Source organism: Dicentrarchus labrax, unplaced genomic scaffold, assembly GCF_905237075.1.
Source record: "Dicentrarchus labrax unplaced genomic scaffold, dlabrax2021, whole genome shotgun sequence".
Lineage (NCBI taxonomy): Eukaryota > Metazoa > Chordata > Actinopteri > Moronidae > Dicentrarchus > Dicentrarchus labrax.
Window position 1 is genome coordinate 24,359,023 of NW_026136710.1, and position 27,426 is coordinate 24,386,448.

General features: G+C 39.9%; 1 protein-coding gene and 1 long non-coding RNA gene across 2 annotated transcripts in view; one reads left to right on the forward strand and one right to left on the reverse strand.

Moving 5' to 3' along the window:
- LOC127370393 (uncharacterized) overlaps positions 1-27,426 on the reverse strand; it is an 88,893-nt gene that overhangs the window by 33,776 nt on the left and 27,691 nt on the right. The window lies entirely within an intron of this gene.
- The window catches only part of ror2 (receptor tyrosine kinase-like orphan receptor 2), a 51,340-nt gene continuing 26,602 nt past the window's right edge, over positions 2,689-27,426 (forward strand). Inside the window, exons 1-2 of the mRNA XM_051412276.1 lie at positions 2,689-3,113; positions 24,513-24,584. Of these exons, the coding sequence (XP_051268236.1) occupies positions 3,050-3,113; positions 24,513-24,584 (136 nt within the window). The 5' untranslated portion in view covers positions 2,689-3,049. The remainder of the gene's footprint in view (positions 3,114-24,512; positions 24,585-27,426) is intronic.

Consider the following 27,426-nt stretch of genomic DNA (forward strand, 5'->3'; position numbering starts at 1 on the left):
GGTGTCTCTATGCTCCATTCAATGTAAAATACACATATCTGCAAGGACAAAGAGTTCATTCAAGGGTTCTTCTGTAATTTACTACAGACTTTCATAAAGTTAGGGACTTAATTAAAGGAAGAGCTGGTAAAACTGGAAGCAGCAGAGTCTAAGACAGCCTGACTTTTATTCGTCCAAAAACACTGTGGGGTGGGTTTGGGAATTTCAAAGAAAACAATTCAATCTTTTTAGGAAGTTTTGCTATTTGTTTGACCCCTATGGAAGCCCTAATGGTCAAGGATTCAAACATTGTTTTAAGCCGTTATCTCGAGATCACAAGTTCATTATAATCTTATCCTAGTATAACAAAGCTTGTTTTGTCATGATACCAGGCTACTTTATCTCAAAAATAAAAGGCAGATTTCTCAAAATAAACACTTAATACAATTCATAAGAGTGGACCGTGACATACACACACTGCTCTGTGGGGTGGCTTTAAGAGTTTCAAAGCAAAACATCTGAACTTTTTATGACTTTTGCCATTTGTTTTAAGAATGTTGTGTTTTGTATCGTAGGCTGCCCGGCATAGGGTGTACGGGCTGAACCCCAGAGAGCCCCGGCCCAATTTAATGTTTGGTTGTGTGCTTTAAGTTGACCACTGTATGTAAGCCTATTCCTTACAATAACCAGTCACACTGTAAATTCCATCAGAGCAAATCACTATTGAGAAAAACATTCTTACAAAAAAGTTCATCAGAGGTTCATATGATTTGCTTTGACACTCTGAGGCCTACTCGACAGAGCAGTGTGTGTATGTCATGGTCCACTCCTATGAACCGTACGAAGTGTTAATCTTGGGAAATCTGCCTTTTGTTTTCTCGAGATAAATGAACCCGTTAAAAAAAACAGCTTTATTGTGCCGAGGTAATGAAATAATGAACTTGTGACCTTGATAATGACATTTGACAAAAGGTTTGAATCCATGACCGTTTTTGGCTTCCATACGAATCTTGCAGTGCACATGTGAATGGAAAGCTATACATGTACAAAGGTATGTGAATGGCTGTATTTATATAGTGCTTCATCAAAAGCTTTACAATTCACCTCTCATTCATCCTTTTAGACACAGCGAGCCAGCGACTGGATGCTGACCATCAATGTCTTGCCCAGGGACACTTCGACAGTAGGAGCTGGGGATTGAACCACCGACCCTGTGATTAGGGTGTGACATACAAGTTACATACAAGGGCTATTGATGACAATATTTATCTGAAGTTTGCACAATCATGTGATAAAATATGTTAAAACATTTAGTTCATCATTAAGTTAACTTCATAATCTAACTTCGAGACTACACAGCTGCAGATGACTGGGCTTCTCGTAATAACAGAACTTCCAGAAAGCGAGTACTTGGATTTGGGGAATGACAGGGGAAAAATTACATTTCCACAAAACGTTATACAATAATACATTAAGTGGAGACACTGAAGATGAATGGGGTAAAGATTTAACGGATCACCATGAAACTTCCCTTATTGATTAAGACTAAATTGCCTTGATATAAGTACACAAGTATTACAAGTTTTCTGAAATGTTATGCAAATAATGCATTATCTCAATAAAAATGTGATCTCCTGACCAGAAATCTTGGAAACAGATTAAAACTTCCTTTTGTTTAAACATTAGACTCAAATGTTTTTACAGAGGGAATGTTTGATATCTCCTTTTATCACTCCATAAATCAGAAGATACAGTCAACAGCCATAAAAAAAATCTAATTTCTCAGTGTTTTTAGGAATAAAATATGATATAAATCCGGCCTTGGATGATATATGAACAAATCCCTCAGTAAAAGCCTCCTGAATAGGAAAAAAACTAGAAGGTTTGGTGTATGTAAGTGCTACTGAAGTGGAGATTTCTGGGGTTAAGAGTGAGAAAAAACTAATTCTGAGAAAACAGCCTTTAAAGATACATTTTGCAAGACACTACAGGACAAGACACTTTATAGATATCACAATGAAACTTCCCCAGTTGATCTTCATAAGCCATTTTTGGCTTCAAACCTCTCCTGAACATTGTGTAATTTATTCATTGTTTAATTATGTTGTTTTTATATATATATATCAACTGATTGTGCAAATAAATAGACTTAAACTAATTCAACTTGTTTTTACTTTAAAGCTGCAGTAGGTAAATATATATGTTTGTCATATTTACTGAAACTTTCACTATACCACAACCTGTGAAATGAGACTTAATCAACTATCTTCAAGCCACCAACCCAAAGCACTTCTCTATCTTTTTCAGTTCTGATTGGTTGTTTTTGTTCAGGGTTAGTGGATCCTTGTAAATGCCATTAGGAGCACCAGGAGGAGCCAGAGGAACCCAAAGTGAGTAAATATGACAAAAGGTTATTTTGGTAAAGATTACGTACTGCAGCTTTAGTGCATAATTAGAAAGCTTTTTATAAGAGATGAATAAGACAAGTCTTTGTTTTAATTTGTTTCATTTATAGTGCAGGTTTGAACAGGTTAATGAACCTTTGAACCTTTATAAGACCATTAAGAATGTAATGGATATGTATATAGAATGTATACTGCTTCATGTTGAGCTTGAAGGTTTGTTCTTGACCTTAGAAACATCTGTCCTACACAAACCTACAGTGGGACTGTTCAGCTACCTCCGTCCTGTCTCTAGATGGGGCCCTCTACAAAAACGTCACCGTACTCCTGCACGTGCGTGTAAGTATGCGCGTGCGTCCGCCTCACTTTTCCAAGCTCGCTCCCTTTCAGCGCGAGAACAGAAAGCACAGCTCTGGAGGAGCTGCGCGGCTCTCGACGTCTCTACCGGACTGCACACGGGATGAACGCGGCTCTGTTTTCCTCTCCGAACCCACATCCGTCCCGCACCTTCAGGTCCGAGTCCTCCTAGACCTGGACAGAGCGCGTTCTCTCCGGAACCCGCTGCTAGAGACAAGAAGAAGAAGGAGAAGAGAAGATCCAGCAGAAGACTTGAGACTGGATGAAACTATCTTGACTTTTATTTTTGATATTTTGCTGCCGTTCTCGCCATGGCCCCCCTCCTCAGCTCTCTGCTCTGGATGCTTTTCTTGCTTCCCAGTGTGAGATGCGACGGTAAGTCTCTTTCATACTGCTACAACTCCAGACTGATGCGCTGCTCTGAGGCTCAGTCAACAGAGATATATGATAACGTTCACTTTTGCATCACCTTCCTTCACTTTCCTTTGTGGAACAGAGCTGTTTGCATTCCTGGGCTTTCTTCATGCGTTGAGCTGATCTTACACAATAGATGGAGCTTTCTGTCTCTCTCTGCAGTTCAAGTGAAAAAGTTCGCAGAGTTGTGTAACATCCATTGTCCTGCTCAGAGATTTTCACATCCCTTCTGCAGAAAAAGCCTCATCATTCATTTTGACTAGTGTGAGTCACACGCACTTTAAAATGCACCTCTTATTGAGTGTTTATATATTTAAGATTTATTTGGCCCTTAAAAGTGCATATTTTACCTTCATGATGAAGTTTTTGATGGTTTTAAGGGGAGGGGGAGGGGGGGGGCACTTAAAGTCTTTGTCCTCTTTCAGCTTGTTGACATGTGTTCCTTGCAGACCCTGGTCTTGATAAAAAAAGGTGCCTGTGTCAGTCTCAAAGGGCCATTGTGTCGTTGTCATGTTAATTGAATGCATAGCTCGAGGTGATCTCGGCCTTTGTCAGTCATGCTAATTCATTTACTCTCCCTGCGGGGGCTGAGAGCGCTAAAGATTTCCTGTTTTTAGCTCTGGCTCTGAGGACTTGCCATTTGGTATGAAGTAAAAGGGGGCATGGGAGGTGGGGCGCAGGGGCCTAAATGATTAGCGCCCCTCTCCCCCTCCTCCTTTCCCCTTCTTGGCTCTGCAAGCAGCATTTCTTTCTGTTATGACCTCAGCAAGGACTGAAGAAGCAGCAGTGACATTCTTTATTAATTACAAGTCAAAAGGCAGCTCTGGTCTTTATACATGGTTTATTTGATATCTATACACACATACACAAAGTAATTCAGTGGACCTATTGTCACCACTTAAATAAATGCATGGTGCAATAAAGAACTTCTAATTTATTGATTTAGATAAACCGTTTCAGTTTTGATGAGTTGTGTTGACAGAAAAACTAGTGGGAACAAGTACATTTTTATGAGTAGCCTATCAACTTCAAAACCTGTGTTTATGCTTCCAATTGTCAAGTAATTAGTTATTAAAAATACCTCATATATAACTAGAGTAGAAGAGAGGCTAATTCCCCTAACTCAATGTACATTTGTTGAATATAATTTCATTTTAACAATTGCCATAACAAAAAATGATGTTTGATGATTGATGCCTTTTTTTTGTTGTTGTTGAGCCAAAAAATACATCAGTAGTTTAGTCCATTTTTTCTTATGGGTATATGCCAGTGTAGAGCTGCAAATATTTTTTTTTATTTGCACATACACTATAAATTATATATATAAAATAAATTAAACAATGTGCAGGAGAGGTTTGAAGGCTTATGAAAACACTTATGCTTTATAAATCTAATTGTACTTTAATAAGAAAAAAATAAAGATAAAAACAAACATTGTGTAATACAACATTCAAGCAGCTGAAATACAATATTAATTTAAATGTACAATTATTTTACCAAGTGAAATTCATTATATTGACATCCATTAAGTGTCAAATCTTTGCTATTACAGACCTTTTGAGATGTTTTTAAAAAAAATAAAGTTAGAGTAGATATTGACTGTGTAGTGATGGAAATAGATTGTTCCATAGAGATGGTCCTCTGTATTTCAATGAATATTAATTAAGGGAAGTCTGATTAGACGATAAATCAACCATTAAATTAATCTGCAAATATTTGATAGAAATAGTGTGTAGGATTTAGTGGCATCTAGTGGTGTAGTTTCAAATGACTCGGTTCCCCCTCCCTTTCCGAGGGCGTAGGGGAAACTATGGGGACTGCAAAATGCACGAAAAACACAAACATCCGGGATAATTAACTTACAGCCGATAAATTGTCAGTTGATATTAAATTTATTTATTTTGAATTCTTATGCAAAACAAATAATAGCCTTTATGTTCTATTAAAACCCAAGTCTGTTTGTGAAGTGTTTTGATCAACTAACTAAAAAAAAAAAAAAAACATTTGCGTCAGAACTGTTGTTTTTGTTGACAAAAGCCGTGTCAGATATGGTTACCTTAGGACTATGGAATATTAAATCATCCATCTTTGCTCACTAGATCTCAGCCCCTCTTACCCTCAGGTGTGCGGAAAACTACAATTTATGAACTATTTTTTTAAATTGTAAAATTGTCGGTTACCTTATTAGTAATAAGTGTATTGGCTGAAAAAAATCCATATCGTGCATCACTAGTGTTTGGTTTGCCCCTTCTGGGCTTCTATAGAAACATGGTGGACAACAAAGGCGACCAAACCCCCCAGGAAGAGCGCAGGCCTTTGAAGCCAATTTGACATAGTGGACAAACTGTGTAAATATAGCAATGGCGTCCATCATGTGGTGCTCTCTGGCCCAAAATACTACCTATAAGCGTACACAAGAAGCTGTAAATGGTGGATACTTTTTTTGGAGCATCACAACCCAGTGAAATGACGGTATAATAAAATTTTGAAAGTCAAGAAAAGCCACATAATTCAATCATTTTATCCCTATTCAAGTTAACGGAAGGCTAAACCAGTTGCAGCACTACTCCAGTGTATACAATGTATACTCAGACCAGGGCCTAAAAGTGTGTGGGCTGGACAGTATGGTTTAAACATTGTTGTCAGTGGATTTCACATGTGCTTGTGAAAAAAATGCGTGTGAATGTGTTTCACATCGGTATCCTGATTTCTTTCATTTGTTAAATCACCAACATACATGTGATTTTTTTTATCTCACATTTCATGTAGAAAATATCTGAAACTGACACCAACATGTATTTGTGAATTCACCATGTGCCAACATTTTGTGTAATGGTCATCAATATGCTTTTTTCCAGAACACAGTACATACACAGCAAAATATCATGCAATAATCAAACTGATGCTCAAGGCAATGAACTGTTAACCATTATAAATTCAAATGTGCATAGCAAAAAAACTATAAATTATTTGGTTGGTTTTTAATTACAACTTTTATTGTTTCAAGTTTCTACAAGTTAGTGTAGTGTAGTGAAATGAATGGAAGCCAATGGCTGGCTGAACGAAGAAAGTACACTCTGACACACCAAGATGATGCCACTCACAGTGCCCGAAATGGGCACATGAGTACCCTTACTTCTTATTGATATTGGTATGGATTATCAGTATTTTTTCAGAGCAGTATACAGTCAAAGTTGTGGTGCTTTGATGCCCCAACCTCTATATTTCTAAATGCTCGCCTTACTGCGTTTCTGTGTAAACACAGCTAAATCACTGATTTCCTGGGATGATACTGGCTGACTCAACATGCCAGTTTAGTGTCCAGCATTTAAAGTATATTCAATCTGTGAGAGCGATTTCAATAAAAGGTTAATGAAGTGATATGAGAGCACTGTACAGGGGAAGAACCAAAACCAGCTGAAAGCGTAGGCAGCAGCTGTGAATGAGGTGGAAGCTTGTTCCTAATGAGTACTCACAGCAACATGACTCACCATGTTAGGGTTAGAGTAGAAAGGCAGAGCTGCTGCAGGAGGAAATGGGGCCAGAGGGCCTTCCTTTGCTGTGGGGGGAGTTAAAGGAGAGCTCCATCATCCCTGTGGTCATATTTAACAACGCCTGCTGGGGGACGCTAAAAAAAAAAACCCAGCAACATAGTTACATATTACATGTTGTCTAAACATACTGTAGGCAGCCGTATAAGTCAAACTCAACCTAAAGAGGAACGCCTAGAACTTGCGAGATTTTGATGTAATGACGCTACGGGTTAGAGGCTTGAAGATAGTTGTAGTTGAGTCTCATTCTCAGGATCTGTACTTAAAGACATGTGAATGAGTCTCAACAATCAACTCTCTTTCTCAGCTCTGATTGGTTGTTTTCGTTCAGGCTCGTGGATTCTTGTAAATGTCATTAGGAGTACAAGGAGGAGCCAGAGGAACCAGATTTTTTAATAGATTATCTGTGTCATGTACTACTGTCAGGATATAGTGAAAGTTTCAGAGATACGACAAAACATTATTTCAGCTTTAATAATACAACAATTCTTAGCAAAATCATACCATTCCAAACAATTTATTTACACTCTTTTTCTTTAACCATTTTAGAAAGCACACATAAAACAGCAGATAGTGATTCACATGGAGTCTCATTAATAGTCAGGGCAAACAAATCAGGTTAATAAATACATCTGCCACCGTGGGGCGGGACCTGTCTGTGGTTTGATGTATTGTATGACCTAATGGCTTTGTTATTTAGCTACAGGCCAGACACTAATGAAACTCAAACATAAGGAGCAATGATTAACTGTTGGATGGCACACACAGTACAAGCTTTTCGCCTAGTTTTATTGGCCACACTATCTGCTATTACACCCGGGTTTACCCTGGTGTAGCAGCACTCAGCAAGCCAGAAGAGTTAGCCAGAGGTCAGTCTGTGGAAATGTGAGGGAAGTGTTCACGTCCTCGAGTTTTCCCTCTGTTTTTAGAGCAAGGAACTTACTTCTGTGCTAACATGTGAAAACTTTACTTTGGACCAACAGTAAGACAGTTGAGTCGGAGCCATGTACAGAATAACATGTTTTAAGCAAGACTGTAACCCTAGAATGAAATTGAGCGACTTTGATGAGGGCCACATTGTGATGGCTAGACGACTGGGTCAGAGCATCTCCAAAACTGCAGCTCTTGTGCAGTGGTCAGTACCTATCAAAAGTGGTCCAAGGAAGGAAGAGAACCGGAGACAGGGTCATGGGCAGCCAAGGCTCATTGATGCACGTGGGGAGTAAAGGCTGACTCGTGTGGTCCGATCCAACAAACTGGTGGATCTGGTTCTGATAGAAAGGTGTCAGAACACACAGTGCGGCACAGTTTGTTGGTATGGGGCTGCATAACATTATGACCACCAGGGTGCCAAATGTTATGGCGGATCGGTGTATATGTATAAATAGTATGTAAAACCATAATCTGAAAAAATGTAGTGGAGTAAAAAGAGTGCAGTATAAACTGTATCACGTGTACTGGCCCCTCTCTCCCAACAGAACATTGAGAACTTTGATTGTGGTTTCATTAATTACAGTAAGTTTGTTTTTTCCTCCCAAAATTCACCTGGAGTACTTTTAACATTACCTTTCAGCTGCCTCATCACAGGGCTTCATAGCCAACCTTCTTCCCCCTGTGCTAGTGCCTAGTCATCCTCCCTGCAACAGTGGTTGCTTTGTTCTAAGTTGGAGCTAATTGCTGGCTGGTGACAAGTACTCAAAGGAGTGTGAAACTGCTTGAGGAAGGCCGTAGGGTGCTATTGTGTTGATTGATATTTACAGAGCTGCACCACAACATACAGACAGAGCCCCAGAAAGATCAATGCTCTATGGTGCTTTTACATTTACTACTTTAATTGCAGCCTTTGATACATACAAAGGAAAAACTCTTTGCAAGCACTATACTATACATATTAATAAAAATACATTACGTAACGTAACATGGGTTAAACGGCATGGTATTGGTGGTCAGTCCAATGGGTCACACCAAGCCCCGTCTGAGGAAGTAATAGCACTGGCAGAAGTACTACAGGGGTGGGTGCTAGGTGTGACACAGCGAGAAGATACTGTTACTTAAACAACAATGGTGGCTGCTAAAGAGGTTAGCATAGTTCTATAGGCATAGGTATATAAGAACTGGAGAGTATTTCTTCATTGAAAGAAGAGCAAAGAACAGCACTGAATGCTTTTCTTGATGAAATAGATTCTCTTTTCTCCCGACTGACTGCAGTAAGAGTTTGACAACGTTAAATGGTTTGTTGATCTGATTGGTTGAATTCCGCATGTGATAGACACATGGTTCATCCAATCATCTGTTGAGTACTTTTTGAAAGTACCTGCCTTTTTCCACACAGTTTCCAACGACGACTTCCCAGATAGTCCTGTGGCACAAACAAGACTTCCTGTAAGTATGCTGCGATGTCCCCAGGATGTCCAACATGGAACTGCATTAGTTTAGTAACTCGGAATGAGTTAACAGAGATGCTATCAAGTCATTCTGAGAGCAGACACAACATACAAATTCCTAAAGACAAGATATACAGTAAACAAACTTGTAACATTTGTATACTTTACAATTTATTATCATCCTCAGTGTCATAACTAGGGCAGGATGACGTACCAGGTTTGATTAGCACATTAACCTCATCTTTTTAAATTAACCTGAGCACCAAATTCTCAGCTCTGGCATTCTCAGCTTTGTACTTAAAATGTATAAACAGAAAGTCGTGGATTATGAATTTGAGTTAACATAGATTTAAATCAAACTAATCAAAGTGAAAATGGACTCCACAAAGGAAGTAAAGTTCACAGCCTGCTAACAAATAATTCAAGGTGCCTCTCTACTTACCTTCCCAATACATATAATAGGCTTTTTTTTTTTTAACAAATTCAGTGTGAATGAGATGGAAGCTTTTCCTAATGAGTACTCACAGCAACATGACTCACCATGTTAGGGTTAGAGTAGAAAGCCAGAGCTGCTGCTGGAGGAAATGGGGCCAGAGGGCCTATACCATTATATGATTAGTATTCAGGGGTATTTTGCTGAATCAAATATAAGAATGTTTTCATCCCAGTACCAGTCCACAGTCCAGGGGTTAGGAACCACTGATATATAGTATTGTGCTCTACACGTTTTCTTTCATTTATGCATAAAGGTAAATAAATTACTAAATAAAATGTGCAGAAAAAACACTATAATACTTGCCCCGTTTTGCATGTGTAACAGATATAATGTAAACATTGAGTATACTCACCAGCTGCAGGGGGTATCACACAGACTGTCTCCAGTCTAGATTCATGCAGTCTATCAGTGAACATGGACTGTATTGGGAGAAGGAATGTGAGAGCTGTGATGGAAAGAAAGCTGTTGAGGTGACAACACAGAGAGAAGTGACTGTCAGGAAACACACTGCCGTCTGCTGGTCTTGGGTCTGGTACTAATTATAATCCTCGATCTGGGACTAATTAAGAACAGTGCAAGACATTCCCATGGACAGGGCTCAGTGTGGGTTGACTTTAGACAGGATGGACTCAGCATAGTGCTATAAGAAAAGTTGTGTGTTTAAGACATAATAGTATGCTGGCTTTTGGTACAAACTTCCTGTTTACTTGGTGATTGGTTGCTTTAATGTTTCAATATAACTGTGCCAGTCCTGGTGCTTTAAAGATCATATTTAATTACAACATGTATTCATATGATAGACCGACTTATCTTGATTGCTTTTTGAAACAAAACCACAGCAGCATAATGTTGACACATGCTGCTAATTACTGGAGCTGGTAAGCAGAAACAGGAGGTCTACAAGTGTTTGTAGGAGAAAAGAACCCTCGGTTCCTCTAATGCTTCATGATGCTGAGTAGGTGAACAGATAGAAGAGAGAACAGCTTCTGAAGAAAAAGCAGAGACGTTTTCCTTAGTGAATTTTAGGTCATGTCAAGTTTATAAGGCTGCTAATATATGCGAAAACAATTAGGATATATGATTGCTGCTAGTGTCATCTAACTGTGAAGTTGCAAAATGCAACTAACTGAACTTCGCTCGCATCTGTATTTGATGACTTAAGAAAGAGAACTGACTGTGACGTGTTTAGTAGAAACTAGGGTGTCTGCAAAACGCATGGAAAACACGTAAAAGAACGCGAAAGGTCCTATCTACAGCCAGTCTTTTTTCATCCATTACCAAAATAACTACCCGCTTTGCTGCTCTCCTGTTTTGCTGCTGGAGAGAGACTGCTCTCACTGGCTGTAGCTATTTGCATGACTCATCTAGCAGGCTAAATATCTTGTCGTTTTGGAGATATTTTTCGGCCATCTGCGAGGCATCGGCTCTTGTTGAGCCCATCGTTGAACATATATAGTGAATAACCTCACGAGAGTAAACGTTGATTTGCCTCTGATCTGGGGACATTTGCCTGCCATCTCCAAAAACTACCGGTAAGTGGAAAATTAGGGCTAAAATAATGTATTGTGAACTCAGCATGAAGCCATTTAAACATTGTGGCATTTTGGTGCTGATTGCCTTCACACTTGACTTTTTGGTTCATATTTTGATGCATATTTGATGCACACACCAGACTTGTGAGTGTGTCTTTTAACGCATTCCTACTGGTTGTCTGACAAATACATCCATAATATGTATAAGTTTGGTGTCATAGTGTGTGTTTTTACACGTATGCTTGCCCGGCTGATTAGTGCAGGAAGTGGGTGTGGCTGTCAACTTGTACAACCCCATCTAAAGGCAAATGCAGTTAACAGTCAAAGGAAGAGGGGTTCAGACATTCTGAAAGCTGTGAAAAGCTCTATTCAGGCTCATATGGGGGGTCTACCACTACCAGCCCTTGTTTTGGAGTGCATTATGGCCTTTACTCCCTGGTGGGGGTGGGAAAGGGAAGAGCTACAGCTTTCAGTTATCAGAGTTATCACTCCCGGCTGTTGAGGGTAAATTTGTTACTTCCTGTGCGGAGTGGATTTTCCAACCATGTCCTCACTGGCTAAAGAAGTTCATTTAGGCAAATTTGGGTGAATTTATAGAGTGCAGGAACTTGAGGAGGCTGGATTTTCTTAGCAAGACAGGCAGATTTAGTCTGCGGCACACAAAACACACTTCATAGATAACACTCCCTTCAGTGCGCTGGGGATGTGTGTGTTGGGAGGGTTTATCATTTGTTTGGTTGGGAAGTTGGCTGGATCACCTCTTGAACTGCATTGCATAAATTGTATAGTCTGTTAAGTGAGACAGAGCCCCACCCCTTCCAACCCCTCGGCACACACTCAGAGGTCAAGGGTGAGCTGAAGCACTAGTAAAGCTGCCTGGCGTTTTGTGTCTCATTTTGTATGTTTAAGGCTAAACAGGCTTAAGAACTAACAGTTATTAATCAAGAATATGATAGTGGAGAAAACAGAATCTGCATATTTCCCAGAAGAAAAAGCGGTTGCGGATGTTTTTAATCTAGCTGAATTCCAACATGTGCCTGGCAATCGTCTTTTTGGATTAGAAGATTTCGTGAGCCACAGGCAGTGTTGTCAAGTCTGTTTATAATTATCCTGTTAAAGTGTCCCAGGATGTGTTCTCATGTTTTATGGTACATACTTCTCTACCTGTGTAACTGTCTTCAGAGAGGCTTTTTTTCTATTTATTTATATTTGATACTGGATCTCTCACACATTCCTCCTTAACTCAATTAAAAGAAACAGGGTTATTTCCAAACGTCTGTAGCTATGCACCGTTTGGATTATTCAGTATGAAGGCAAATTGCTAATGGTGGTGAAAACCCTTTATCTCCACAATGTGGACACCCAAAAGTGATGTAGTTTTCATATGAAAGCACTTAGATGTTTCATCAGCCAAACATCTGATGGAACTATGGATATAGAAGGTTTTAACTCAACAATTGGTAGTGTTTGTACCACCTCATTTGATTTATTTCAGATTTGGCCTGAGTGAAAACAACCAATCAGAGCCGAGAAAGATGGGTGATTGTTGAGTCTCATTCCCAGGACGTCAAATACTTTAATCTTCAAGCCTTCGACCCAAAATCTTTTGTGCCTCTGATTGGTTGTTTGTGTTTAGGCCCGATGGATTCTTGCAAATACCTTTAGGAGCACTAGGAGGAGCCAGAGGAACCTGATTGTTTCACAGATTATCTGTCTATATATGTACTACTGTCAAGACATAGTGAAAGTTTCAGCAAATATGACAAAAAGTTATCTACTGCAGCTTTAAAAACTCCTTGTAGTGTGTTTAACAAGTGATCATCAAAGTAACCAAGAGGCTTCATCAATTTTGCACAGTGATGGAAAACTATTAAAATAAATTCCTCATGCTGAAGCATTAATACCACAATGGAAAAACAGTGCATTATAAGTCCAGCATTCAAAATTAATCTCAGTCTCTGTCTCTGATCCCTCCAGACCTGCCACTGGCTCTGTCTTTACAAACTCTAATGGGATTTCTGCTCAAACTCAAATGTCAGTCTCAGACTCTGATGACCTGGGAAGAGAACATGTTGCTGGTTCCGCTGGGTCGAGGTTGACCCTGTTTTTAAACTATTACATTGTGACTCTGAGAATGTTATATCAGTGCAATTATATATCAGTGGAGTACTTGTTGAACTTGCACATTTAGTGGGCATTTTGTAACTTTTTTTGGTAATAGCCTTTGAATAGAATAATTTAAAAGTAGTCCGCATTTAATCAATCACTTTATATTTTTAAACAGTTAATGAACTAATTAGAATCAACCACTTAAAAAGTGTACAATTACTCTGGTGAAGGTCACACACTGTAACAGAAGCAGAAGAATGGGTCTGTGGAACTCAAAACTCAAGTCCTTCTTGACATTTTGCTTGCCACCCCAGAAATACAAGGCAAAACATCAGTGTGTGCAATGGACAAAAATAATGTTGTTTTTATTTACTCTATTATATTTTCCTGTGGTACACGATTAATCCACAGTGGATCCTGAATCACTGTTACCAAGTTCACACCCTATATATGTCCCCCATCGTTGTTGTCGCCGTCGTCATCATCTATTAGTGTAGTTGTTGTTGTCTCTGTCTCTGTCCTTCTGTCGTTACTCTCACTCTCTCTCTCTCACCCGAACTGGTCGAGGCAGACGACCACCCACCTAGAGCCGGGGTCTGTCCTAGGGTTCTGCCTCTTAAAAGGACTTTTTTCTTGCCGTTGTTGCCAAGGTCTTGCTCATGGTGGTACTGTTGGGTCTCTGTAAATAATGTTATAAAGAGTTCAGTCTAGACCTGTTCTATTTGAAAAGTGTCCTGAGATAACTTCTGTTATGAATTGGCGCTATACAAATAAAATTGAATTGAATTGAAAATATAGAATAAAGGATGTGTGTGTGATTTGAAGGGCCGTTATGGGCTTTACACATCAGTGGGCCTACAAGAGGATGGAGAGACAAGACTCTTTCAGCTGAGGTTTGCTGAAAAAATAGAAGGGCAACATTTTGTCGATTCATCTAAAGCATATCTATTCACTGAGACAGATGAGTAAAACATGCTGAAAGCCCCTCAGCAAGTGGTGGTTGGCCTTCACAGTCTGCCATGGGACTGTGGAAATATGTTAACAGCAGGCTTGTCAAACTAATAGCCTGTCCCACCTCCTCCAGCAGATGCTTTGTTAATCATAGTGCAGAGATTGGGGCCAAAGAGGAAGAGTTTTGAGGGAAATGGGAGCAGAGCTTCCTTGTGTGTTCACAACTCAATCTGTAATATTCTGCTGTGTGGTGCCTTCAGCTCCACATTCCTGCTCTGTTCTCTCTGACTGTTTGTGTGAAGGAAAGAATGACTAAGAGCTGGTTTGGAGAAAGATAAACAGTTGACACTAGAGCTTTGTCTTTCATCCAAAAGTTCTCTTTTTCACAGCTTACCCTAGTTTTCCACAGAACTAGCTTGGTATGCTTATTAGAGAGCCAATAAAATGCAAATGACTCCGCTCGTCCCCCATCATGACCTTCCTTGTCTCTTTTATTGTCTTGTCTTTGAGCCTCCAAATGGCTAAATATTTGAAGGGAAGTGCCTGCTTTTTTATGAGATGGCTATTGTTGTTTTAACTCAGCCAGGGGGATGGAGTTACCCCTGTGTAAGCTGCCTCTGTGATGAGTTTGTGGGAAGATAGCATCAAAGCCAGAAAAGTGGAACTTCCATTGAGAGTGATACCATCTGACAATCCAGAGAGTGCCATGATACAGTCGTTGTCAGAAAGACTGTAAACTTGTTTTACATGCGTGTTTATGTCTAGGTGATAAGAGTGATGGAGCCTATGTGACAAAAGTAGTCACATCTGGACATGGTTTGTGTTTGAGAGAAACTTCACCACCACACATTTCTGCATGGGATTTTGTGTTGCGAATTGTATAAGTGCATGTTTGGTAAGGTTCAGCATTTTTATAGATTCACATTTCAGGTAATTGTAGCTTGATTTCATGGTTTAATATGGGAAATTAGAGTTGGTTGCCCTGGAGTTCAGTTTGCTTCAAACGAATGTGGGCAGGAAGTTTCAGAACCTGTTTGAGAATCCAAAAAGCACCTAAAGGCTGGGTCAGACACTCTGGAGAAAGATTGTTGGGTCTCCTTCCCGGTCACTTTGGGTTGCCACAGTGAATGTGAGCAGTGCAGAGGAAAAGGTGAGAAGTGAAGTTGTCAATCTGGCAGTAAATACAGTGGAACACAACGTAGAGGTACCAAATATGAGTAGAGTCAGGTCGAGTTGTCCCATGTAGTGGGTAACTGAAAATCGCTGATCTGGAAATGAGAGGTAGCTTCCGAACTCTCAAACAAAAACCTAAAATATTGATTAGTACAGCTTTAAAATGGTTATGTTAGGGGAATTATTACACTGGAAAAAGTTCATACCATGATTGCCCAAATAACTAACAGTGTATTTTATTTGTTAATATTCATAGACTTTTCTGGATGTTAAGGAGTCAAGTCAAGTCTATTTTGTTTTTGTAGCCCAGCATCCCAAATTACAATTTGCCTCAGGGGACTTTACAATCTGACACCCTTTGTCCTTAAACCCTCGACTCGGATCAGGAAAAACTCCCTAAAAAACCTCATGAAGAGCCACAGAGAAGGGATCCTTTCCTAGTGTGCAGTGTGTACATAGCAGACCATAAAAAATCACAGGATATACAAATTACAATGACAACATTTCTGATACATGTATAAACTATAAAATATATATGAAGAGAAGAATTTCTGACTGAACAAGGTCATAGAAGGTCAGCAGTATGACACTAAGGCAGTATAGGTAAAGCACTGACAGTTTCCAATCTAATTAGAGTGACTAACACTCAACGAAAAAGACAGAACTTGATTGTTAGTGTGCACAAGTGAATTCAAGTGGTATTTTTGCACACAATTCTGGTTACACACATCAGTGGCCATGAGCAGCAACAAGTGCTACTAGTACCTGAAGAGAATGCAAGCTGAGCTCTGGGACGACTGAGCACGACCTGGGCTTAGTCTCATATTGGGCAGAATACTAATGTACAGTAATAGAAGCATTGTTGCTTTTACGAAAACAGTCACTTCTCACACATGTCATCACACATACCACAAACCATGCCCGTAGCTCATGGCGCAGCTGCCAGTAGTTCCTCAAAGGACACTGATTGGTCCGAGCCACTGTTGATACAAACTCTTAGCTTGAAGCCTGGCAAGATGGATTCTCGCGTAATCTCATGATTTCGTCTCTGCCCTTAGCATCTGCCCTCAGGCCAGCTCATATTATGTAAGATCTGCCCTCTTGATATGGACAACCAATCAAAAAAGACAAATGACAGCTTTTGACCATGACATCACAGGAGACATAAAAAGAATAGTCAGAATTGAAGATATCCTTAATTTTCCTAATATGGGTCTAACATAGGATTGTACACTTCCCACAATGCAATTCAGTAGCATCTTTTGTTAGTTACGTTCTCACTTGACAGAGCTCATTGAAACAAATGACTATTATGTCAAAATAGCTTTTTAGGCTCTTTTAGCGCATTGTTTTGATTATTATGGCTCACAAATTTAATGTGAATCTTTAGTCTCAGTGCTCTTCTCCGCACTGTCCTTCGAGCTCCAAGACTGGGTAGAGTCATTTAATAGGACCACTAAGTAACTAATGGCAGCTAGAGGAGTTAGCATATGCTTCCTGTGTCACAAGAGAAAAGGTCTGTACTGCAATAATCAGCTCACAAATGGAGTTTAAGGTTGGTTTTTTGTTTTTCTGCTGCTATCTGACTAATAAAAGACTCTTCACAACAAGTAATGGTTTAGTTGACTATAAGGGGGCACCCCTACTTGTTTCTCTACTCTACCGGCACAGCTCCCAACCACAGACGGACTTGAGAGTTAGGGTTAATCACAGAACAGCTGGTAAAAAAAAGTGGAGTGTTTAGCAGCTAAAGAGCCAGATATTTTTCCCTGATCCCTGGAGACTTGAGTTTGGGTTGTTTTCACCAAAGGTGATTCCATCAGCTACACTGACCCTTAGCTTTTATTACAGGCCATAATTTCAGAGCTTCAGTGTCTTCTTTCACAGTCAGAGAGAAGGTGTGTGTTGGACAGGACAAATGAAGCGATTTGTTGAAATATCAGTAACACATTCCAGCATGTGACATTCATACTTTCCACCCCACTCTTAACTGGCTTGGGAGAGTAATAATTTACGATTTCCGCTCTCTCAGTTTTTTTGTGTGCATTGGCTTCATTTCACTCGCTTTCCCTGATAGCTCAGTCTAGCAGACGGGTCATTGCTTGTGGTAGTAAATGGCTCCTCCGCAAAATTAGCCTGTCATTAAGTTTATGGAGGGGTAGTTCACCATTTTTGTCTTCTGCTGGTCCTACATCTGCCATTCCGGTTATGACTAGTAACAGGGTGAGGAAGGTATGCTCAACCCACATTGCGCACTTATCTCACTTCATAACAGTTCTGCTTCAGCTACTGACTCTACCAGGGAAGAGTGAAAAGATTAGTAAGTAGATCTTTTGAAGATTTGTTTCTTAGCAACAACACATTTTTGCTCCAGTTTGTTGGTTGCTTTGTTCATGCTGAACAGGGACGCCCACTGGCCATATATATATTTGCTGTTCCTGATCATTAGAGGATGATTCCTACTCATTTTGGTGACATTTTAGGCAGGGTGTGAGTTATAATGTGAGACTTCACCGCTTATCATATGGTCCAACACTTTTACACACACACACACACACACACACACACACACACACATTGCAACAGTTGTACCATGTAGATTGCTACAACCACAATTATTTGGGATTAAACTAATGGTTGTTGGTTATGTATTAGAGACTCCTAAAGGTGTGTGATTTTACTGCTTTCAAGGGAGCTCAGCTATTAAATATTGCTATAAAACTATTGATCAGTCATACTGCTTAGAGGACGATGTTCCCTTTCCATTTTGGACACTCTATACATGATGTGGCATTAATTAGCTGGTTAGCTAACCAGAGTTTGACACTACAAGGATGTTTTCACTAGGCCTGTAGCGACGCGTCGACGTCATCGACGTCAAATATTTGCGTCGACGCTTCGCCACAGCTCCACACACACGTGGGAGACCAAAACATTGCAGAATGGTGGACGAAACAGCAACCTCCTCACAGAATTCCCAATAAAAGCCCCAATAAAAGAAAAAGTCCTTAAAAAACAGCTCGCCCTAAATCATCGAAGGAATACTTCAAATTTAGTCCCAAACGTAAAGGTGTGGTTATTGGCGCTCTTTGCTGTAGTGCTGGTGTGGTATGCTAACTCCATTGGGCAATGTGGGAGCATCTGTGGAGATTGATTTGGCCAGCGTTGGTGCTTGCTTGTTGGTGTCTTCTTCGCGAGTGGCAAAGCGAGCCTCCGTTTCAGAGAGAGAGCTGAGATGTGTTGGTTAGCCTAGCACCACCAAAGTGCACAGCTGCTAGATCTAGCTAACGGTAGCAAGAAGATTGCAGTAGCTTTTAACGTTATCTGTCTAACGTTAGCTAACTCACGTTAATCGTCCAATTAGTCGTTAGATTAGTCGACTAATCGATAAAATAATCGCCCGATTAATCGTTTAATAAATAATCGTTTACCCCCAGCCCTAGTTTTCACATTCATCTGCTGAAAGTGGAAATGTTTCTCTGTGCTCATTGAAAATCGGATTTTAAGGGGCTGGGCCCACCAGCATGATTTCTGCCATCACAAATAGTTTGTAAGTCAATCCTGGTCCAGTATGCAACTTCTACAGTGTAATGTGGAAACCTGAAGCCACCAATGCACATACACTGAGTGAGTATAGTCATAAGTATATCACTTTATTCCGTTTTGTGTTGAAACCACATACAGAACCAAACAGAACCACATCTGTGTAAAACAAAAATGTCACTATTCTGAGAACAACATAGGTATATTGGTATGCAATGATCAAACCTCAAAACAGCAGTGTGTTCTTTCTTAGACAGCACTTATCTCTGTAACTGAGGAGGCCTTGAATACCTCCCATGATAGAAAACTGAGAGGCTGACCGGGGTGAGGGAGACAGAGGAGGCACACATTGTGATCTGAACTGGATATCTAGGAGAGGGAGTTTGACCAGGACTTGACTTATTTAGACTGGGGAGATAATGTGAGCCTCTCCAGCTACACTGAGGCAGTAGCAATATATGCGGCAGCAGGTCAAGTGCCAGATTAACAGATAGAATACAGTTAGTTGTGCTGATGCTTTTAGAGTAAATAGAAGCCTATTAAAATGAATGACACAAGCAAGTGCTGTAGAGGCAAAATAATGAAAAGAACTAAGGTTTTAATGCAAAACAGGAAAATAAACGTGAACAATGAACAGTCTCAGATTATGAACACTTTCATGTGGTTTGGCCTTCAATAGTTCTGTTCCACTGCAGGTACCTAACCACCTGCAACCTGGAGCTTCCCACAACATGAACTTTTAAGAACCTGGTGAGGACTTAATAGGAGTTTTTTCCTGTGTTTCAATCTGCAGTGGGAGCCAGGTCAATTTATCATGCATTCATTCAATTACGCCTTTCAATCTGGAAACGGGTTAGAATTTTGTATTTTTGTGAGCAAAAAAAACGAAATAACTGTGTTTTCTGTTGTCATATTGATGTGGGTGTTCAAATTAAATACTAAACCAAACAACAGGTCTAATGGCAGTGGCCACCCAAGCACTACCCCATTATCCTAACCTCTTCCACTCTACACTGTTTTTCAGAGGCTGTAGCAGGCTCCGTTTTAAAGCGACATAAAATACTGTTATCATATGAAACTAGATAACTCAATGCATCTGTTGATACCAACCATTTTATGCTAGCATCTCAGGAAGGGGGCTAGATAACATAGTTTTGATAAAATTTTGCTGATGGAAAAACTGGAAATTGGAAAGGGATCCCTTGATTTCTGACTTCAAGATATCTGGAAAAAAAGGGTACTATGGGCACCCAGAACTGGGGTTCCTAAACAGTATTGGAATTGTATAAATTGGCAACGAATGGTAAGGTGAGACTTTTCAAGCCATCCCTGCACAAGTCACTGCTCTACATGTTCCACCCCGATCAAGGGTCAGGAAACGTCCCAGTGTGACTGAACACCAATAAAAGGTTAAATCAGTCAACAGTTTTAAGTTGTTCAGCAGGATGTGCTTCATTAATCTTGTTGTTTAACCACATACTACATGCAGATATATTGAATAAACATATTAAATTAAATGAAAATAATATTAAAAAAACATGGCAGCTTTAGAACACAACCACTATATCCTTGGCGAGTAGAAAAGCAGAGGTTAAATTTTCAGTCATGTTTTCCTCCTTTGACACTCTGTGGTTATTTTATCCCATCCATTGAGGTTTAACTCAGCCAGCAACATAATGTCTGCCTCTAAAGTAGTTCAGCCTTCAAATGTTTGTATAACTCCAGTATGCTCTGTGCAAACTATTATATTGACCCTTGCTGAAAACTCAAGGAAGGGTTGTACGTGAGGGCTAGAATGTACAGGGGTGGAGGATGGGGAGTAACAAAGACAAAAGTTAGAGGACTGAGAGGCAAGAGGAGACACACACACATAACAGTTTAAACAGGAGAGGGAAGGAAAGTGTTGAGGTGTGCCAGAAGGCCCTCAGTCAAAACCCCAGTAGATGGAGCCGTGGCCTGGCCTCTCAGCTCTCAAAGGGCCCTTTCATGGCGGAGGCAGCAGGCTGTTGGAATGCAGCAGCCAGGAGTCTTATTCAGCTCTGGATGGAAAAGCATCCTATTGCCCCCCAATCCCTCATTTTCCAAGGCTGTGGATATATGTAATCAATCACAGCCACTGCCTGATGTGACGTCTGTGACCAGGCTTTACGAGGATCAACTCAGTTCTTGGTTTTCTTCTAGTATAAAATGATGCTTTACTGTGTTGTGAGGTCCATGGTATATTGGTGGCAGCAGCTAATTAACAAGACTAAAACCCCAAGTGCTGAAAAAAACTGTTTGGTAAATTTTACATCATAGTGGATGGAATAGAGTGGTTCTATTGGTACCATCAACAGCTTTTGACAATGGAAACGCAAGAATAACTGCTTGAACAAGAAGCTTTAAAGTAGAGGGAGTTGCTTGCATATGGTAAATAAGATGTACAGTACATTATTGCTGGCAGTGCAATGGTCCTCTAATTAGCAGAAGAGAGGCAGGATTTGTTTCTACGTATCGTGCCAATTTTGACATTCAACTTGTTTACTAGTTGTTCTTCATCCAGATAGTTGGAAAACAGCATTTTCAGTTTGAGAGCATAGATGTGTAGCCATATAAACCAGATAAAGAGAGAGCCAGAACACCAGTTAATTAACAAACTTACCACAACTTTTTCAATACAACAATACATTGTGTGTTTGTCTCTGGAAGAGTATGAAGAGAGTTTGTCAAGTCTGAGCAATGTAGTTTGTAGTATTTAATTGAATCAAATCTAGTTTCATCTGCTTTTGAATTATGTATTGAATCTATTTGGATATGTCACTGAAAGTAAAGAATAATCAAAACTTTGTCATTTCAACTGAGAAAAGTGACAACAGTGGCTACAAATGAGGAGTCTGCTTACCTGAATGTTTTGCACATTGCTATTCAAAAAGGGCACAGATTCTTTAGTCTTGGAGCTTTACAAATCTGGTTATTTTATCAACCTGGAACCAGATCCAACACAGAGCAGGCTATCGGACCCAAGTCAGTTATCTCAGCTCTGTACATATAAATAACAGAAGGTCGCATTACAGAGGGTTTAATAAAAAGACACTGTTGGGTGCATTGTGGGAAATCATCGTACAACTTCAATATTTAAACTTAGGCAGTTTACCTGTATCACATTACCTATACACTTTATTGGGAATGTTTAGCTGTTGTCACTGTTATATGTTCTTTCAGGAACAGATCACTCTTTGATCTTTCCGTTTACTTTTAGCTTCTGTGGTAGATCTAGAACACATGGGAGCTGTGACAATGACTCATGCTTTGTTTTGATACTTCTGCTTAATCCTTGCAGTGTGATCAGAACTGCTGTGAGGCTGTCTAAAAGTTTGGACTGGTCTGGTACTTGCCCAGTTTCTTTGAGGACTGTGCTTGACATTACTTGGCTAGATGGAAAGATTATCTCCATGGCATAGCTACAACCAAATTCAAATCCAGCATCTGCATCTAATGCAGTAGTGAAATATTCCCTCCTTTTCATTCTGAAGGAGATTTGTCTTCATTGTCTGCCTACATCTGTGGCTGGATTAAAGCCCAATCTATAGAGGGAAGTGTGGCTCCCGAAAGGAATGCTTGTATGGTTTTGTTCACTGAAGTCCTCAGCACTACCAATTCCATCCACCACCCACATCTGTCAAGCACATGGTCTGTATCACAGGGAAAGCAGGAGCCAATGCCAAGTCAAGTTCAACTAATAACCGAACCATACATTGAGTCTGCTTGCATGTGCCTGATCCTGATTAGCTCCAAGGGAGAGCTAGGCACAATTATACAGAGCACCCCAGGTATCCATTACATAAATTCCTCATAAGGAAAACAAAAAAAATATGTATTGTGTATATCAGTTTGCCTCACAGCTGAACTAAGGGAAGGCACAGAAACAGTGGCAGTCAATACTTTCTAATGATTGTCAATGCATGTTATTCCACTGTTATGTTGTCAGGTGGATAGCATCCACTTAAGACAACAACATGTCATCATAAAACCACACACAAATTATAACTTAAGCCAATTTTTTTCTGTCATGTTTATTCTGTTGCTGCATTATTGCATTGAAGTGTTCTTTCTAGAGAGGCCTAAAGGTCTCAGTCTGCTCAAAATCTACAAACTGGCATGCACTATGTCTGGAGATATTCAATTAGGAAAGGCGCATACATTCTACAATGAAACAGAACATCAATGTAAAACACCACATTACATTCAGTGACATGAATGACTCTCAGCTATTAATCAAAGTTAGACTCCACCAATTAAAACTAAATTTTTCATCAAGGAGTAGCTTAAGTGGCTTGCTTTTACTTGGCGTGACATTTAGTCTCCTGGGTCAGAAATTCAGTTTAACCTGTCCATCCACCCCAGCCACTTCCATTTCCATTTTGGACATTTTGTGTGCTCAGGCCGAACTACGGACTTTTACAACAATACAGACATATTCTAATTGACAGAATGCCCTGAACGTTACTAAGTCTGTACGTTTACTTGAGTTCCCAAGAGAATGAACTCTTGATATTAAAGGCACACTATGCAAGATTTTTACCTTAATATAACAGCTTCGAAGTCATTTCGATTTTAAATGAACTCGTAATATAGTGAATCATCCCGATAGCAAAGCAGGAGAGGGACGCTGCTGGCAGAACCAGCAATGAAAGTCTGAAAGGTGTCGTCCCGCCAAATCTCGCGAGAATCACTAATTGCTTTACAGCGTGACGTGACATACATCAGCGACATAAGAAGCAGCCTCAATGGAAGACACTAGCAGGCATTCACTCAGACGTTACCTGGTCAGTAGACATCTTCGGAGTCTATCTTTGCCTGTTCGATGTCCGACGCTTCCATCCTACTGAACATGTACCGGTATACAGGGGGGAGGGGGGAGGGCCGTGAGTGCAGAGACACAGAGCCGTAAATAGAGACGGCTCTGGTGAGTGGTATTTACGACAGTTAACGTTAAATACAAGTACTCCGCAGCGACTCTAGGGGGAGCTGTTTGACAAAACCGGAAAACTGCATAGTATGACTTTAATGACACGATGGCTTTTTCAAGCACCACCATGTAATGGGTACTACTAATACACACCTTCATCAGTCTTTATTTGTAAATAGAACATGATATAGATAAGAATTTTCAAAGCAAAGATACTTTAAATCCAAGGGTGATCAAAGCAAAGATGCTTCAGAACAAAAGGTTTTTCCAATACTGCTCATTGAGGTGTGCGTGCCTCATGTCCCCTAACTAGCCTGCCTAATTTGACTGCAGCCTTGCACTCTGCCAGGAGAGGTCACTGTAACTGAAGCTTCGAGTAATGAACCCATTTTCGAACAATTGTTACCTGCATCAGGGGGGGAAAAATGCCACAATTGTCTCATGTCTCTCTGTGGGAAAACTTAAAGCCAATACTAGTCAGACAAGAATAGCCCAATGGCTTTTTCAACCCTCAAGACAAACTTTTTACCTCCACTACTACCATGCCTCTATAAATAGTTCCTCATGTAGTTCCTTATGTGCAACACAAGGCACCACCATGAAGTCAGACTTGTCTTGTTTTATTTTGGCGTTAGTTTTAACTCTTGTATCCTCTCTATGGGTTTTCTTGCAGCTAATCCAGGTCTGTCAGTGGATACAGATGGTCTGGCTGAAGCTCAAAGTGGAGCTGCACCCACAGTGGAAGGTAGGATAAATACTTGTCATTTGGTTTTATGAGCTGCTATCAATGTGTACAGTCGTTTTATATTTCTGTTTATGTAGATTAAACAAATGTGTATATTAATTGGAAGGCATATTTTTGAGCCAGGCTAGTTGGTTTCCTCTTCTGCCAGTCTTTATGCTAAGCTAAGCTAACTACCGCCCATCTCCAGCTCCGTACTTAGGCACCAAACATAGTTCATACAAGTCTGCAAATGCAAGCGCCTCGAGCTACGCAAAATTTATTTCATGCGTTGTTCTGCATTCTGTGCTATTCTGTGGCTGACTTCCTGCCAGTGCGATCAGCTTTCTGCTGCTTGATGCAACTGGGCCAGGAATTGTCTTTTGCCTTTCCATTCTTACAAGGACCATGTTTGGGGTCTTACAGAGACTGCCCACAACTAAACAATGTGCGCAGTTCTGTGACATATGTATTCCTTTGGATTTTCTGGAAATTTAGGTTTCTGTAGGTGTCAGTCTATATTGCAACTATTAAGCCATGGTAGCTGCTGCTCAGAGGTGAAAGGGTCAATGGGCTTGGGACAACGTCATCATTGTACACGAACACAGATGCTTTTCATCTGTCTTTAACCTGAACTGTAACAGTCGTATCAGGCTGTATATCAGCGTTATGGTGTAATTGTCAAACACCTCATTAATTGCACTTTGTTTAAGAGGCGTGTCCATTTTTGCACATGTATCTTATGGTTAAATATGATGTGACGGTAATGAAGGGCAGATTGTATGCCCTACTGTTGCCAACGTAAATCATACGTGTCTGTGAGCTGTTAGACATGTTTATAGTGTCTGCTACAGTTTAGTTTCTGCTGCTAATCTAAATTAATGATGTTATTCCATTCACTATAAAAATTGTTAACGTTATTTTGTCATTAAAATCCAAATCTCTTGTGCTACCAGTGTAAACACTCCCGCTCTGAGCTAAGCTAATAGCAGCTACATTTTTGCAGCAGTTACTTTACTGTCCAACAGGAAATTGTAAATACACAGAAAATTTTTTTTCCATAAAATATGATGTTTTCAAATTCATTGACATAGTTGGTGGTGTGTGACCTGCCGTAAAGCGTTTTGCACTTGTTCTCACACAGACACAAAAGTTACATAATGCAAGAATTAGGTATACAGGGGCACAATTCACCCTATTAAAACTCTTTAGCATAAAAATGTATCTTAAATTGTTATTTTAAGGTAGAAAAGTTACATAATGTTGCTTTCATCTATCACAATAGTGTGGCAGCATATTGTGGCATTTGTTAACAATCACTGCTGTCATATCACATTGTAATCATTAGGTTAATTAGTAGCATTAAGAGTAGGCACCATTGCTATGTACGTCAAAGTCCAATAATCAGTCAGGCAAGTTTTCCAAACTTAACTTTCTATAGCCAGTCCTCTTCCAGAAGTCAGTGTTATTATTATTATTATTGTTATTATATATAAAAACCAGGCCTCTCAGCTGCATTAAATAATCAATAATGATTGAAACAGGTTTGTTAATGATCGTGCCTTCTGGATTTTAAGCCCCTTAACTCTGTTATACAGCATGGTGGGTGTTCAGGGTAGCCTGCTGGCCTGTGAGCATCAATCATGTTATAATTTTAGGGGAAGCTGCAGTAGGGTCTGTTTAATACCAGGGTGGGGAAATGGAATGGTATAACATGAGGACTGTTTGCATTGACTGTCAGTTCTCCGGGGACCAAAGAGAGCACTGCGCAGGAATAGTTTTCATGAACATTTTAGAAGACGTTCAATGCAATTATTATTTCCTTATTATCTATTATCTATCGATCTCAAATCATGGCAAATTCTGGGTTGACAAATTACCATGGCTTCACTGTATCAAAATATCACTCGCTGTATCTCTTTGACAGCTGTATAATCATTACCCTGTCCCAGCTGTAAAACTGAAGCATAACATCAGTAGATCAACACTTGGCAGCTGAACAGAGCAATTTCTAAGGCACGCAGATGTCAACTTCACCACTTTCACCTGTGTTAGCTGCGGGTTTAATTTTCCTGCAAAAGAGCTCATCCATGCAACCCTTATATCTCAGATTTCACAGCCTCTCATCAGCACATGATTGCACCATAACTCAGCAGCAGTTAGCAGGCTAGATTATTAGGAGTTCGGTCTAGACCTGCTCTATTTTAAAAGTGTCCTGAGATAACTTCTGTTATGAATTGGCGCTATACAAATAAAATTGAATTGAATTGAATTGAATTATTTGGACTACTTTTTTTTTTTTTTTTGCCAGATATGATGTTGTTGACTTAGAATTGGCTTTTGCCCAGGAATGACCATGTCTGAATCTCCCAGTGGATTATTGAAAGTGGCCCAGCATGCATGCAGGCATGGTGTATCTATTACCTTTTATGACAGAATGATGATAAGTGAATGTTGATTTACAATTATACAGTCACAATTGGACAATTAACGTCTATTTCTGTAGTCATAATAAAATTATTAAGTTATTAGCTGTGACCTGGAAAGATTGCACAAAATAAGTTAATCTTACGAGGCAGTTTGATCACAAAATCAAAAGATCCATTTTGCCAGGCTTTAATCTATGCAGTTGTGGACCAGCCAAAATGTTACCAGACTAATCAGCATCCTACGAGGAAGTACTGGCACTTGCCACTTTTACAACACGATAGGTTGAAAACAAAGCTGCAGGTTATTAATTCAATTTCTAATAAATTATCATTTATTTGGAAGAGAAAACATAGGTAGGCAATAAAAGGATCACCCCAGTTTACAGACCCAATTCCTGCTTCAACTTTGACGCACTTAGCCCACATAATTGTTCTGT